The sequence below is a fragment of the Meles meles genome, chromosome 4, assembly GCF_922984935.1.
Source record: "Meles meles chromosome 4, mMelMel3.1 paternal haplotype, whole genome shotgun sequence".
NCBI lineage: Eukaryota > Metazoa > Chordata > Mammalia > Carnivora > Mustelidae > Meles > Meles meles.
Genome location: NC_060069.1, coordinates 45,703,713 through 45,718,523, shown reverse-complemented (window position 1 = coordinate 45,718,523; position 14,811 = coordinate 45,703,713). Strand labels below are relative to the sequence as shown.

General features: G+C 46.5%; 1 protein-coding gene across 1 annotated transcript in view; it reads right to left on the bottom strand.

The window, feature by feature from the left end:
- The window catches only part of LSG1 (large 60S subunit nuclear export GTPase 1), a 33,646-nt gene extending 30,139 nt beyond the window's left edge, over window positions 1-3,507 (bottom strand). The window contains exons 1-2 of the mRNA XM_046001698.1: window positions 3,385-3,507; window positions 1,745-1,871 (exon numbers count right to left, since the gene is read on the bottom strand). Coding sequence (XP_045857654.1) covers window positions 1,745-1,871; window positions 3,385-3,483 — 226 coding nt within the window. The 5' untranslated portion in view covers window positions 3,484-3,507. The remainder of the gene's footprint in view (window positions 1-1,744; window positions 1,872-3,384) is intronic.
- Between the last annotated feature and the right edge of the window lie 11,304 nt (window positions 3,508-14,811).

Below are 14,811 nucleotides of genomic sequence, written 5' to 3'. Positions count from 1 at the left end.
AGTTTATCCATTTTCCCACCTATTGAACACTTAGGTTGTTTCCAAGTATTCACTGTTTAAATACAGCATTATCAGGGAACTTGTCAGAAATGCAAATTGTCAGGCTCAACCCACACTTACTGAATCTCCAGAGAAGGGGTCCAGGAATCTGCTTTCCAGGTAATTCTGATGCTAACACCTGAGAACCACTGATCTAGTGTAGGTATTGTGGAGACACCAGGTCATAAAATATGCACTTTAAAAATTTGATACCAAATGTTGTATTTTCAACCTCTCCCTCTCTGCTGGCTCTTACCCCATAACCTACCCATCTGCTGGTATTAAGCTTGATTACACAGATAAGCTCGCATGCACACATGCACTTCTCCCTGCCATAGTCAACTCTCTCAAAAGAATACAACGTGCTCACGAACTCTACTTCCTCACCTTCCTCTCTTTCTATGCCCTTTTCTCTCTCCTCCAGTGCTGGCTCTACCACTCCTCACTCTTCTGCACTTACTCCATGCCTTTCTACAACATCTGGTTTATTCCATCTCCCTATTAATCTTGGTCTGCTTCTTTGTGCCATTCTTCCATTACTACCATTTCAGTCTGGCCTACTTCTCTTGCTGGACTAATGTAACTAGTCATTCCTCCTTAAAATCCATCTGTGATCTTTCAAAACAATGAAATCTAAAATCATGTTTGACACCTGCTTAAACCTCTCGAAAGATTCCTTTAAAGCCCTTATTCTCTCAGGCTCTAGCCCTTGCCCACCCCCTGTGTTTGCTCATCACATCCTGCCCCCGTGTACTTCAAATACCCGCAAGGCCAACTTACAACCATTTTCTGAACAAGGTAAGCTACTGCTCACATACTAGCTTGAGTCCTCCACCTGCCTGGATACGTCACCCTGTGTCACCTCACCTGTCAACACCTACTCATCCTTTGAGAATCAGCCCCAGCGTAAAGCTTTCCTTGCTTGGCCCTAGTTGTCCTTCAGACAGAATGAATACTAACTACATCTTTTATGATCCCATTGTTTGCTACAGACTTCTTTCATAGCCCCTAAAACAAAATTCTGCAGAAACAAAGTTATCTTATTCAACACTGTACTCTCAGTAGCCAGTACAATTCCTGAAAGCAGCTGGAGCCCAATAAGAGCATTTAAATAAACGAATGAATTCGATGAACAGCAAATAAAGTTTGTAACCAAAGAGCAACAGAAATAGTTTATAATGCTACCTGTGCCAGGTACTTTTCTAAGTGCTCAGAAGACACAGAAAAACATGGGAGAGCAGTGATTAAAACAAATTACACGCATGGAAAATTCACTACAGTGTGTCAACAAGTGCTTTAAAATACAATTCAAACTGCCTACATAACAACAGCAGGCCCAGGGAGTTGGCTTCTAACAATGGTATCAGAAAACATTTTCTGGAAAATTCTGGTACGGCCGCCACAATGCTGACTGGTCTTTTTCCTACAAAGACTGAGTTTCTTGAACTCGATACAATGTATAATCTGAAGGTTTTTTTAGAGCTTGATTTTAAAACTGTGGCACACTCTGAACGTCACAGCTTGATTCTACTTGATTAGACAGACCTTCCTACACTCTTCTGGGATATCTGCCTTTGGGTTAAAGACTACCCATTTATGAGTTTAGTAGGGTCCACAAAACACTTCCAAGTAGACAAATTTGCATCTAGTCAGCAAAGCTGGAAGAATGACCAGTGACTTATGTACTCGGGAATAAGCAACTTACCAGCTACAAACTCTGTTCCTGCAAGTTCCGCAGTTGCAAGGAAATCATCCAGGGAGCTCTGTTCAGTCACTGACTGAAGATTAAGACGACCCCAATCGTAGCCATCATTGAGCTCACTTGTGTGCAACTATGAATAAAACACAGGGTAATAATACAGCTGTTCCCTTCTGCTTCTGACATTTGAACAAACTCTAACCTCCCAAGGAACTGTTCTGTGGTCGTGAGGGTGGTGTCAGCGCCTTTAGAGTCAAAGCTAATACCAGTTAACATTTAAGCAGTGTAAACATTTAAATACAACAAGCACTTTCCATTCATTATTTCATTTAATTTTCAAACCTTTTGAAATAAATTTTATGTATCTCTATTTTGCTGACAAGGAAACAGTTTCGAATAGATAAAAATAATTTGCCTATAGGTGCTGCTAATAAATGGTAGAGAGAAAATATGAATCCAGACTCTCTGATCCTGGCAGACATAATTGAAAATTTTTGATGGAGACCCACAGTAAAAAATACAGATTACACAGTGACTCAAATGTTGTGATACACACAATGATACAATTCTGTGCCAAGCAGTAGAACATGGAAAAAAAAAAAAGAAAAGAATGCTGAAACAAAGTTACCTTATCGCATGTAATACACTCTGATATTTTGAGTTCTTTCCCATTGGGTTAAAAAAACCACTAGTTGGTACCTACTTAACTGATTCCCAGGTGCAATCCAGAGTTTGATAAACACTGTTCTAGCTACATGCTCATTACAGGTACAAATAAATAAAAAACCTGAAGGTTAAAAGAGTAGATGGTGGGTTCAAGGCCACATGTCAGCAAAAAAATATGAGTAAGGATCAGAATCCAATTCTTCAGAATTCATATTCAATCTTCCTACCATTTCCTAAAGGTTATACTATAACAAGTTCCCTCAAAATCAACTAAAAATGATCAGTAATCTAATGTCTAGAGTAACTTGGACCTGATGACTACGGAAGAGCCCTGTATGCCTTTACTCTGCGTACAAAATGGCTGGAAATCAGATGGTATTAAAGGGGCGCACACACTGTTAGCACAGTGAATCTCAAATACCCAGGGGGTATGTCAGAAAAACAAGCGTCAAACTACTTCATCCGTTTTTCAAGGATCCTGAAACTGTGTTCATCCGTAGGTCCGGGGAAGTATTGGGCCAGCTCACCAGTTTGGAGATGCAATGTTCATCATCCACCCACACCGTTAGGGAATAAAAAGGATGCAGCAAGCATTTGAGTTATGTTGTATTTCTGGTGGCAACCAGCCGCTCCCGGAGGAGTCATTCTTTGAACGATACCAAAAGAAGTAGTTTTTATGTTTTTTCTGCTCCGAAACTTTGAAATGCTCCCTACATTCAAAATGCTTCAAGCTCTCCCAACAGCCTCATCATCGCACTAGCCCTCCTTTCCCGCCTCTACCTCTGTGCCCAGTGCCTCAATGGAAAGGGGGCCTGCTTATCCGCCTGAGGGGAACTTAAACATACTCCTCTCTCCAAGCCCTACTTAGGCGTCATTGTCCCTACAAAATTTTCCTGTGACTTTTGACCCCGCGGCTTCGCAGCATTCAAACTCTCATAGCTAGAAAAAAAGGCCAAGAAGCACGATAAGCTCTGTCTTACCCAGAAGTCGCTGTGACGGTGGTTACGGCTTCGCTGAGTCTTCTGGCGGATAAGGGTCCGGCCGAGGGTCTCGGGACCTGCAGCTCTCCTACGGCCCATGGCAGCACGGAACTGGCACAAAAGCCCCTAGCACCGCACGCGCGTTTTCCGGTATTCAAGAGCTCGGTCCCCGGAAGTGACGTATAAGCGAGCCCAAGTAGCGGAGGCCCGCGTTGAAAAGAAGGCGGAATGACTTACTCCAAGCTAACCTTCGTATACCTCTCATTGCCACTGCTACAGAACATAAATATGAAAATGTCCAAGGAACTTAATTTCTATAGCTATGTCTACGAATATCTCAAATTTGGATAGAATGATTGAATCAAAATAATGGTACCTTCCAGATTCGTGCGTCGATCTTTAACGTCCGGTGAGGAACTAGGAGACCTGAAAAACATGGCCGAGCGTATTTCGCGTCTTAGCCCCGCCTTCCAGCTGCTTTTGTCACCAAAGGGCGGAGACACGGGTGAAGGACGTTTCTGCCGCGCCAAGTGGCGTCGCAGGCTGGCGCTGGTTTTCGCCTGCGCCTCAAGGTGTGGTCCCAACGCCGTCAAGCCCAGAATCTAAATAGTTTTTGTTTACTTTGTCTTTCCTAGCTGTGAACTGGGGAGAAAAGTCGCGGCCGGGATGGGAGCTCAGAAAGGAAGCGTGAGGAATGTTTCCAGAGCTTGGCAAGGTTGCAAGGAAAACCAACCGGATGACTTAAATGCTTTATTTAAACAACAACAACAACTCCCCTTAGAATTGCACTAACGTTTCCTATTATTAAAGTGGAAACAGTGAGCCGGCTCACTCCATCGCTACGGGCCCAGCGACGGGCAGGTGGAAGGCTGGGGAGGGTTGTGTGGGTGCCGCGCGTTTTGCTTACATCGTGAGAACCACCGCAGTGTTCCCGTGTTCAGAGAGGAAGAAGCTTGCTCACGTCATAGATGGAATATGTATGGTGTCAGGTATCCAACCCCAGATCTCATCAGCTATCTCTTATGTTCCTGGGAAAAGGGAAGCACGAGGGTTGTTGGCGTGCGTTTCAGAACCCAGTGCTTCTCCGACTTGGTCATGCCTGTGACTTCTCCGTGGAATGGCGTCAAAATGCAGATCTGCACTTCTAACAAGTTTCCGGGTGACGGTGACGCCGGTGCTAATGGTCTGGCCCAAGGGCCACGGTTTGAGTAGCAAGAGGAGTCCACTCCCTTCGGTTTAGGGGAAGGCACTGGACTGGCTAAAAGGTCAATCACAGCGAATTAGGGGCATGACCAGCTGAGACCATATTACCCATCATCTCTGGATTCCCTGCCCAGCCCACCATGAGCTAACTCTTTTTTTTTTTTTTAATTTATTTGACAGAGATCACAAGTAGGCAGAGAGGCAGGCAGAGAGAGAGAGAGAGGAGGAAGCAAGCTTCCCGCTGAGCAGAGAGCCCAATGTGGGGCTCGATCCCAGGACCCTGAGATTGTGACCTAAGCAGAAGGCAGAGGCTTTAACCCTCTGAGCCACCCAGGTGCCCCCCATGAACTAACTCTTAACTGAGTTGGAGTGAACTTCGGGAAACAGCCAAGGGATTGCTGAAAAGCAGTGTAGTAGTTGGCAAAGCTTCCGGAAGTCGGTGACCGCAGATCAGTGAAGGAATGAATCAGAATGTGTTTCCCTCCCATTTCCTAACATAGAAATGGTATATCTTTAAATGCTGCATAATCTCCATGGCAAGACATGGGAAGGATCCATGGAAGAGAGAAGTTGACAGTTCCTAGAATTCTCTTGAAGCCGAGTGGTTAAAAATAAAGCTTAACTCACAAAGTAAGATTGCATGGGTTTTACATTCTACTAACAACAGTAGGTAATAGAAAGAAGCCTGCCATCTCATTCCTAGAGCTCAGTCAGAAACTTGGGATTGCACCCTCGTTTCCTTTTCCAGATTTTGTCATCTCCAGAGATTTAGAGAGAGCAAGCACTTTGGGGTTCTATTGTCATTATCCACAGGCTCCAAAAAATCTTAACCAAATAAAGTGAAAATTTAAATTTTTTAATTTTTTTTTTAAGATTTTTATTTATTTATTTATTTGACAGACAGAGATCACAGGCAGGCAGAGAGGCAGGCAGAGAGAGAGGAGGAAGCAGGCTCCCCGCTGAGCAGAGAGCCCGATGCGGGGCTCGATCCCAGGACCCTGAGATCATGACCTGAGCCGAAGGCAGCGGCTTAATCCACTTTAATCCACTTAATCCACTTTAAGCCACCCAGGCGCCCCTAAAGTGAAAATTTAATGGACACTGTAACAGAGTCAAACAGACACTGACTTTGTAAGATCACAATAGCAACACCTATTCTTAGCTGACAAATAAGTAAGACAAAAATAATTCTAATATTTCCCTCAAGACGTTTCTCAAATCTGTCACTGAAAAAGAACTATCTGAGCCTCAGTTTTCCTTATTTGTGTATTGGAGTAAGAATAATCCCTGTCCTGCAGAAGTAGCAAATGAAATAATGCTGAAAGATCATTGCCTAGTAGTTCATGGGTTATCAATTGTCACAGCTGAACAGTTTCTTTCCCGAACAACTGGATGTTGCAGGTAAAAATCCACATGTGGGATTATGAGACTAGTTCAGTAAGAAGAAGGAGGAAAGCGATTGAGGGTCCTGATGAGATAAGATTATGGGATCCAAACTGAGAGGAAAGTGACATTGAGTCGGGAGTGATGATAGTGGTGGTGAGGGTAGAGTACGGTGCTGGCCACGGACCAAGTGGGAGGTGTTGCAAAGATGAATCAGCCCAGGTTCCTGCCCTCCCACCATAGAAGCCATTCTACCCACACACTTTGGGGAACAATACAAGCCAGCCAAACTCCTCTCATCGCTTTGACACGACAGTGGAAATGCTCATCCACCAGGTCCATGTTGGAAACCTGGTCAGATCCTCCCGATTCCCCACATAGCTGAGCTCTTCTGTTGAAGCTGAGATTCTCTGCACAGCTGACCTCTGGAGGAGGTTGCGTTGATATTGATTCATATCCAGCTTCCAAATAGCAACAGAGAGTGAGTGTTCCTCATTGACAGTGTTGCATAATCCCTGATTTACCTTGGCTAAACAAATGTAGTTGCAAACCCTGACACCCACACCCAGGAACAAATTTTGGAGTGGCTTTCTGCTCACCATCTCCACACTGCTGTGCCTCCCTGGCCCCCACATCTGTCTGGGGAGAGAGAAAGGAGAGTGGGTGGGTTTCCGTTTTTTCTTTTCACCCCTTGGCCAAAAACAGGTCAGTGGCAGAAACCTTGTTCCAAGGGAAGCTTGCAGCGCGTGTCCTCCCTCTCACCCATTCTCTATAGCACCTCGTTCCGTCGGGACAGTAAAGCTGTTTGCGTGAGGCTGAGGGTTGTGAAAATGGAAGTCTGGCAGTCTCTGCAGTCAGTCAGTCAGGAAAACTCCCTTCGATCATCTGCCATTTTCAATTTATCCCTGTAAAAAGTGGGTGGATTCTTAGCAGCCCTTAATTGTGGTTCTTGTAAGTGACTAACTTAAATCGCTTCAATCAAACATTGATTGCCTGCTGGTGCAAGTCATTCTGTGTGCAATGAAAAGTGTAAAATACCCTTTTGCTTTGGTGATAAAGGCTGCAAGAGCTTATCTATATTATATTAGAATCTATGAATTTTTCCCAAACTCTTGTAGTTTCCTTTTTTAAGATTTTATTTATTTATTTATTTATTTATTTATGTGAGAGAGAGAGAGAGAGAGAGAGCGCGAGCAGGGGAGGAGCAGAGGGAGAGGGACAAGCAGACTGCTAAGCATGGAACACAACACGGGGCTCAATCCCATGACCCTGAGATCATGACCTGAGCTGAAATCAAGAGTCAGACACTCAAGTGACTGAGTCACCCAGGAGATCCCCAAAACTCTTGTAGTTTTATGTGGAATAGCCAGAGATTTTTACTCACAGATGACTTTGTAATTATTTTTGTTCTTATAGTAGTCAAGTGAGAAAGCAAACTTTTATTTTTCTGAACTTTTTTCCTGTACCCATTAAACAATAACTTCTCATTCCCACCTTATGCATTTGTTTTTCTTTTCTGGGGTGGGAAAGGAGCAGAGGGAGAGAGAGAATCTTAAGCAGACTCCACGCTCAGTGCGGAGCCCAACTTGGGGCTCCATCTCACAATCCTGAGATCAGAAACTGAGTTGAAATAAAAAAATCAGACTTAACCAACTGAGCCACCCAGGCACCCCTATTTTTCTGAACGTTTAGTTGCATAAATTGAGACCCAATAAAGTGAATCAAAGTAAAGGAGAGTAGATGTAGAATTACTAATGATCAACTCTAAAATCTGCAGCTAGGAAGTGCCAGGTTTTCCCCATTCATTCATTCATTCATTCACTTGTTCATCTCTAGGCCCAGGGATTCAGCATTGGACAAACACCCTGCCCCTATGAGCTTAAATTTTAGTGGTTGTCCTGCAGCCAATCACTGCAGAGGGACTCATCCAAGGTTAAATAGCTCAGGTCAGTGGTGGAGCCATGACCCACACTGCCAGTTAGACCCTACTCAACCAGAATGGACTTCTGACCACTCCCCTTAAATTACTCTAATAAATATGCTAACAAGTGTTATCATGTCAACTTGGATGGTGAGGGAATGAGAAAAAGGTGAAGGAAGTGTGACTAGCCTCGGGAGTGGAGACTCTAAGGATATGTGGGGGCCATTTGTATTTATGTGAAGGACAGTTACAGGGAAGGGAGAGAAGATTGCTCTGAGTAGACACAAGGCAGCCAGAAGTAGAACAAATGGGTTGAAGCTACAGAGTGGCAATTTTAGGTTTAATTTGTTTGGAACCTTCTTATAATCAGAGTGGTTCAAAAATGGAGTGGACAGCTTTATAAGATAGTGAGCTCCCTGCCACCAGGGGTATTCAAGCAAGTGTCAGGATGTTCTAAAGCAGGTTCATGCTCCAAAGTGGGGGCTGGAATAGATGATCACTAAGGTGCTTAACAGACTTCTTACCCTGGGAGGTTCCCTTCCTCTTCTCACTACCCTACATCACCCCAGTATTTGACATAACAGGGTGGACTCAGAAAGGGTGCTCAGGCTGACAGTTGCAGGGCATGACTTTACCATGTAGCTTGGGGAGAAGACGACATCCCACATTGCTTGTCCTGGGAAGGCTGAGGGCACCGTGAACCGCCATCTAGCAAATTCAGTCAACGTTCGTTACAAATGCTATTATCACAAGTGAAAATGTTAAGGGGCTAGGTTTTTGTTTTAAAGCTAACCATGCAGAGGCTAACGATTTCTCCTCCTCCCAACTCCAGAGGGTACAAACCAAGCGGTTCATGCCTCTCATAGCATTGATGAGAAAGGCTCTCTCATAGGGCTCAAGGTTTTGCTTCTTTTGACTTCTTTTTCATGCCTTTGCTTTTCTCGCTGGGTGCTGTCTGGGTGGCAGACACTGTAGGCCAGCAGTCCGTGAAAGGAGGGGCGTCATGGCCAACGTGGGCCACAGGGTGACTTCGGGAGTTTGTAGGTGTCTGACTTGTTAATTTCCTCTCTCATTCCTGCAATTTCCTGTCATGGTGTCTGTTTTGAGTTGAATGGTGTATCTCAAAAAGATAGATTATCATCCTAACCCGAGATACTTGTGAATGTGGCCTTATTTGGAAAAAGGGTCTGTACAGATGTAATCAAGTGAAGAGGAGGTCATACTGAATCAGGGTGGGTCCTAATGCAATAATGTATTTTTATAAGAAGATACAAATTTGGACACACACAGAGAAGACACGGGGGCGGGGACTGTGAGGACAGAGACAGAGATTCTTAAGTTCAGGAGTATAGGAATTGCTGACTAGAGCCCGAAGCTAATAGGCAAGGAAAATGCTTCTTTCTTCTGGCCTCCAGAATTGTGAGAGAAAAGAGTTTCTGTTGTTTTAAGCCACCTGTTTATGGTAATTTGTTATGGTGCCCCTAGGAAACCAGTACAGCCTCCTGCAACTAAGAACTAGAAGGGAATTTTCTCAGCTCACAAACTGGGAGGACAGGGCCCAGAGACGGGCAGGACCTGGGACCCTCAGTGAGTCAGGGCGGGGATGTGGGTGTCTGAGCCCTGGCTCTGATTATAGCAAGTCCCTGCTCAAATGCCTAGTGACTCACCACAGCTTGGGAAAAGCCTCCACCTGCCATTCAAGGCCCTCCAGGGTCAGGTCCTGACCTGACTCACACCCAGAGAGCTGGGCAATCTTATGCCAGTTTCTGAACTCCTCCAAGCCTCAGTCCTTTCCCTCTAGCGAAGAACATCATGGACCTCACCACACTTTTTTTTTTCTTCTTTTCTTTTCTTTCTTTATTTGACAGAGAGAGACCACAAGTAGGCAGAGAAGCAGGCAGAGAGAGAGGAGGAAGCAGGCTCCCTGCTGAGCAGAGAGCCCCACGCAGGGCTTGATCCCAGGACCCTGGGATCATGACCTGAGCTGAAGGCAGAGGCTTTAACCCACTGAGCCACCCAGGCACCCCACCTCACCACACTCTTAGGAGGATGAAACATCAGGAAGGATCCAAAGCATTTAACACAGAGTCTTACACCTAGTAAGTGCTCAGTATGCTTGAGTTCCCTGCTTTTGGTCTAGTTGTTTAGTGTTCAACACTAGCCACCATCTACATGGGCCATTTTCGCCCTCTGGATTCCTTTCTCCTGTCTCTGTCCATAGCAACCTGCTCGTCCTTCAATGGCGTCTGAAGCCTTCCCCTTCCCTGATGAGTGTCTTCAATGTCTGAGCAGATTGTTTTTCCCTCTGAGCCAGTGTTTTGTGTTCAGCTCAGCCTGTGTTAGCTCAGATCACATTATTTGCACCTGTATCTTCTCTCCTACAGCATACCGAAGTACCTCCTCAAGTTCTTTCAGAAACAACGGATACTGGATTAGAACCTTGAAGGTGCCTTGAGCATCCCCCCAGCACCTAGCGGGGCGAGGCCAGTGCCCTTACCATTTGTGACGGAATAGTTGTAACTTTGCCAGCTGATTTGCATAGGCTCGCTAAAGATGCGCCAGGTCAACATGCCCAGAGAGACGTTCCAAAACAAGAGACAAACGAAAACACAAGTTGCATAATATCCTTTCTCAATGTGAAAACCTCCAAGCATTTACCAGGCACATTTAATTTCATTGGCCCTTCTTTATGCCATTTCCTGTAAGATAAGAACTGCTACAACTCTCAGTGTTTTTGAAGTGAAAACCCCAGAGAAATTAAGGGTCACCGGGCAGAGCAGAGGAGCCCAGTGGGCCACCAGACTCTCGTGGTCCTGGACGTGATCTTGACTGCTAGAGAGACCAAAGTCTCACTGTGTAAATCCCATGACAGTCATGCTTGACTCCAACTTCTTTGGTGTCAGCGACAGCTAATAACAAGGGGAATTTCCATTAAGGAACCCGGCGAGTGGCAGCTTAGGCTATGGGGGGAAGTGTTTGGTTGATGAGGGCTGAGTCTGCCCATTCAACCAAATGAAGCCATAAGCCCCCACCCCCCAGATATAGCCCTTCATAGAAGGAGGGAGCAGGAAATGTGCTCTGCATATTTGTGTATTTAAAAGTCTCTGGCTTTATGTTTAGCTGAAGGAGAAAGCCTTGAATGGAGATTCAGGCCACGTGGGTCTTACCTGATTTGGGCTTGGCTGCTGAATAATGGTACAGCCATGCACGTGCACTCTTGGGACCTCAGTTTCCTCATCTGTGGAATCAGGAGAGGGGGGACTAGATTGTCCTTGAAGGGGTTACCTGGGTGGCTCAGTCAGTTGAGCATCCAACCCGTGATTTCAGCTCAAGTTCTGATCTCAGGGGGGTAGGATCGAGCCCTGTGTCAGGCTTCATGCTCAGCATAGGGTCAGCTTGTCCTTCTCCCTCCCCCCACGCTCTCAAATAAATAGAGGAATAAAATCTTAAACAAAACAAAACAAAAAAGATTGTCCTGAAGAGCCCTGCCAGTTCTGACAGCCTGTGCTTGTGATAGTCCGCTTGCTGTGAAAATAAACACGGGGTTAATGTTTGTTCATTGTACACTGTTTATGGCGTACCGACTTGGTGGCAGGCATTGTGCTAGGAGCTGAGGACAGAAAGATGAATTCAGTGTAGTTGCTGCTCTCCAAGAGCTCACAGTTCAGTGAGGGAGGCAGAGTTAAAGACAATAACATTACAAAAGGCAAGTGCAGAGGTAGAGATACAAGGAGCATGGAGAAGGAGTTAGGGAGGCCTGGGCCCTTTTCTCGACAAGATGGTGCCTGAGCTGGCTTTTGAAAAGTGAGAAGGGGTCAGCCAGGGAAGTCGGCAAATGAAGCTGGAGAGGTAGGCAGGTGCCAGACCTGAAAATTCTCATGTATTCTGCTGAGAAGCTGAGGCTGCAACCTGTGTCGGTAGGAACCCACCAAGTGGTTATAGTGGGAGGGGGTACAAGGTCAAGTCTGTGGCTTGGTGTCAGTGTGGGGGGTGAACTTGAGGGGGATAGGTTCAAAGGAAAAGAGACTTCTTTTAAAAAAAGATTTTATTTATTTATTTACTTACGTATTTGAGAACAGGGTGAGCAGCAGAGTGGGGTGGGGAGAGGGAAAGAATCTTCAGCAGACCGGGTGCTGAGCACAGAGCCCCACGTGGGGCTCCATCTCACGACCCTGAAATCATAATCTGAGCTCAAACCAAGAGCTGGTCACTCAAACGACTGAGCCACCCATGCACCCCAGGGTGCCTGGAGGAAAGGGGTGGGAGAAGGTATGGACGTGGCTGAGCCAGTGGGTTAGTTGGGCACACCGTGAATGTTGCTCTGACTGCCTTGGTTTTGTTGAAGAAGCTCTAGGTCCTGAACTTGGCTCTGCTGGGGAGTGGGCAGCTTTGGAAGAATGGTGAGGACTGAGGGTGCTCACTGAGGCAAGTGGGGGAGGAAATGGAATTAGGAGAAGAGATGAGACGGCTGGCGAGGAGGAGTATGACTGCTGTAACAGATGACCATACACTTGGTGTAAGTCAACAGGAGCTTGACAATTCTGTGGGTTAAAAGCCCAACCCAGGTCTCAGTGGGCTGCAATCAAGGTGTCACAGGGTCCCCTTGTGGACACTCTGGGGGAGAATTTGTCTTGACCTTTTCCAGTTTCTAGAGCCTGCCTGTCTTCTTTGGCATGTGGCCCCTCCCTCCACCTTCAAAGCCTACAAGGGAGCATTGGCTCCTCACATCACACCGCTCTGACCTCTCTCTGCCTCCTTCTTCCATTTTAGAAAAAAACGTCAAGATAAGGTGCGTATACCATAAAATTAACCATTTTGAGGCCAACAACGAAGCAATAATTAACGTTCACAATGTTGTATTACCATCACTCCTATGTAGTTACAAGACATTTTCATCATCCCAGAAGGAAGCCCCATATCCACTAAACAGCTGTTCCCCGTTCCTTCCTCTCTCCCTCCCCTGGCAAACACCCACCTGTGTCCTGTCACTATGCATTCACCTAATGCCTACAGTTGCTATGAATGGACTCCGATGATATGTGACCTTTTATGTCTGGCTTCTCTCACTTAGCACACTCTCCTTGAGGGTTCCACCTCCACTTTGAGGGAGCCTGGGAAGGGGGAGAGGGAAGGATAAGAGGCTAGGAAAGTTGGTAGTGGAAGACATGAGGTAGGCCAGGGCAGGAGGCTCCCCAAACTTCAGGATGTGTTCAACCACGGAGGTGTTTCAGTGGAGATTCTGATTTAAAGGACCCAGAAATTGGCGCAGGGGCTCCTGGTGTGGCCTGCGGGTGACACCTGTGACAGATGCTGATGTTGATCCTGGAGGTCTTGAGGAGGTTAAGGAATTGATAAAATAGGAGCTAGAAATGAGGAGGGCTGAAAGGCCAGAGGCCGTCATCACACAGTAGGATTTTTGAAGCTGGGGAGTCCTTGAACCCCCTGAGCTCATTCCCACCTTCAGGCCTGCATGGTAGCCTCGCACAATGCTATCCAGATCTATAGCTGTAAGTGTTCTAGAACCCACAATAAATAGGTTACAGGGAACAGGCAAAATTAATTTTAATAATATGGTGTATTTAACTCAACATAGCCAAAATATTATCTTTCCACATATAATTATTATGAGGCGATTGAGACATTTTCATTTTTTCTAAGTCTGGAAAATTCAGCATGTGCTTCACACCTGCATCACACTTCAGTTTGGACCAACTGCATTTCATGTGTGCAATGGCCCCACGTGCCTTGTGACCTCCTTACTCATCAGCACAGGCTAGAATGTTCCTGCGTGGCCAACTCCATCTCCTTGAGATCACTGACCAGAGACTCCTTTCCTGGACATGTGGTCTCAACCAGCCACCTTCTGATCCTAGCCCTGAATTTTTGTGTGTGTTGAGACTTATCACTGTTGGAGATTTTATTATTTGTTTGCGTATTATCTGCCCCCCTGTGGGATATAAATCCCATGAGCGCAAAGACCTGTCTGTCTGCTTTCATACGGTATCCCCAGCAACTACATCACACCCACCGTAGACTCACAACAAATGTTTATTGGATGACTTCGAGGATCAGAGATAGTCATTTGTTATCTCTGAAGCCAACAGGCATTCCGTGAGGTGTTGGGGGAGGAGGCCTGAGAGGGAGGACCATGATGCAAGAAATAAGGTGGGAGAGAGCTGGCCTGAATGCTTTCTGTGTGCTCAAAGGCTGACTCTCAGACATCAGGTCTGAGGCCAGGTTTCTTGCCCGCTGTGACTTGGCTGTGAGTTGATTCAACCGGTTGGAGGAGAAACCAGCCAGCGAAATGGCACTTCTGCCCGGCACCAGTAGGTGGGGCAGCATCACACAAAAAAAGCCCAGTCCAAGGTGTGATGTAGTTGCTGACCTGTTTCCCAACTGCCTTGGCTCCTGTTCTGTTCTGGAACTGCCCTGTGTCTCAGGTCCATCGTGTGTGCTCATAGATGGTGCCACCAGTTTTCCCGGCTGAAGAAACTCCGCCAGCCAGCCCAGGCTCAGGCCCAGGTCCAGGCCCTGGGCCCAGGCTAACAAGAGACAGCCTGGCCCTCCTCCTCCGGGTCTGTGAGCCCCAGCACAGACTGTGACTCACACCTCAGACTGCTCACGTTTACCTAGAACCTCTCTGCCCTCCCAAGGTTGAAAACAAACTTATCACGAAGGCATCCCAGGCGTGGCAGAGACCAGCCCAGAGGAGCAGCTCTGTGGGCCTCTGCCCCCAGAACTGATGCCCTCGTTGCCTCAAAGAAGCCAGGCCGGCCAGTGGAAACCTCCCTGCCCTTGTAGTCCCCAGAGCTCCCTGCTACCACCTGATGCCGAAGGGCGTGCCCTTGTGGGAACTGAGACCAGCCTTAGCTTCCACCACTGGCCCTTCCTTATGTTCCCCAAGCCCTTCTGACCCTCGG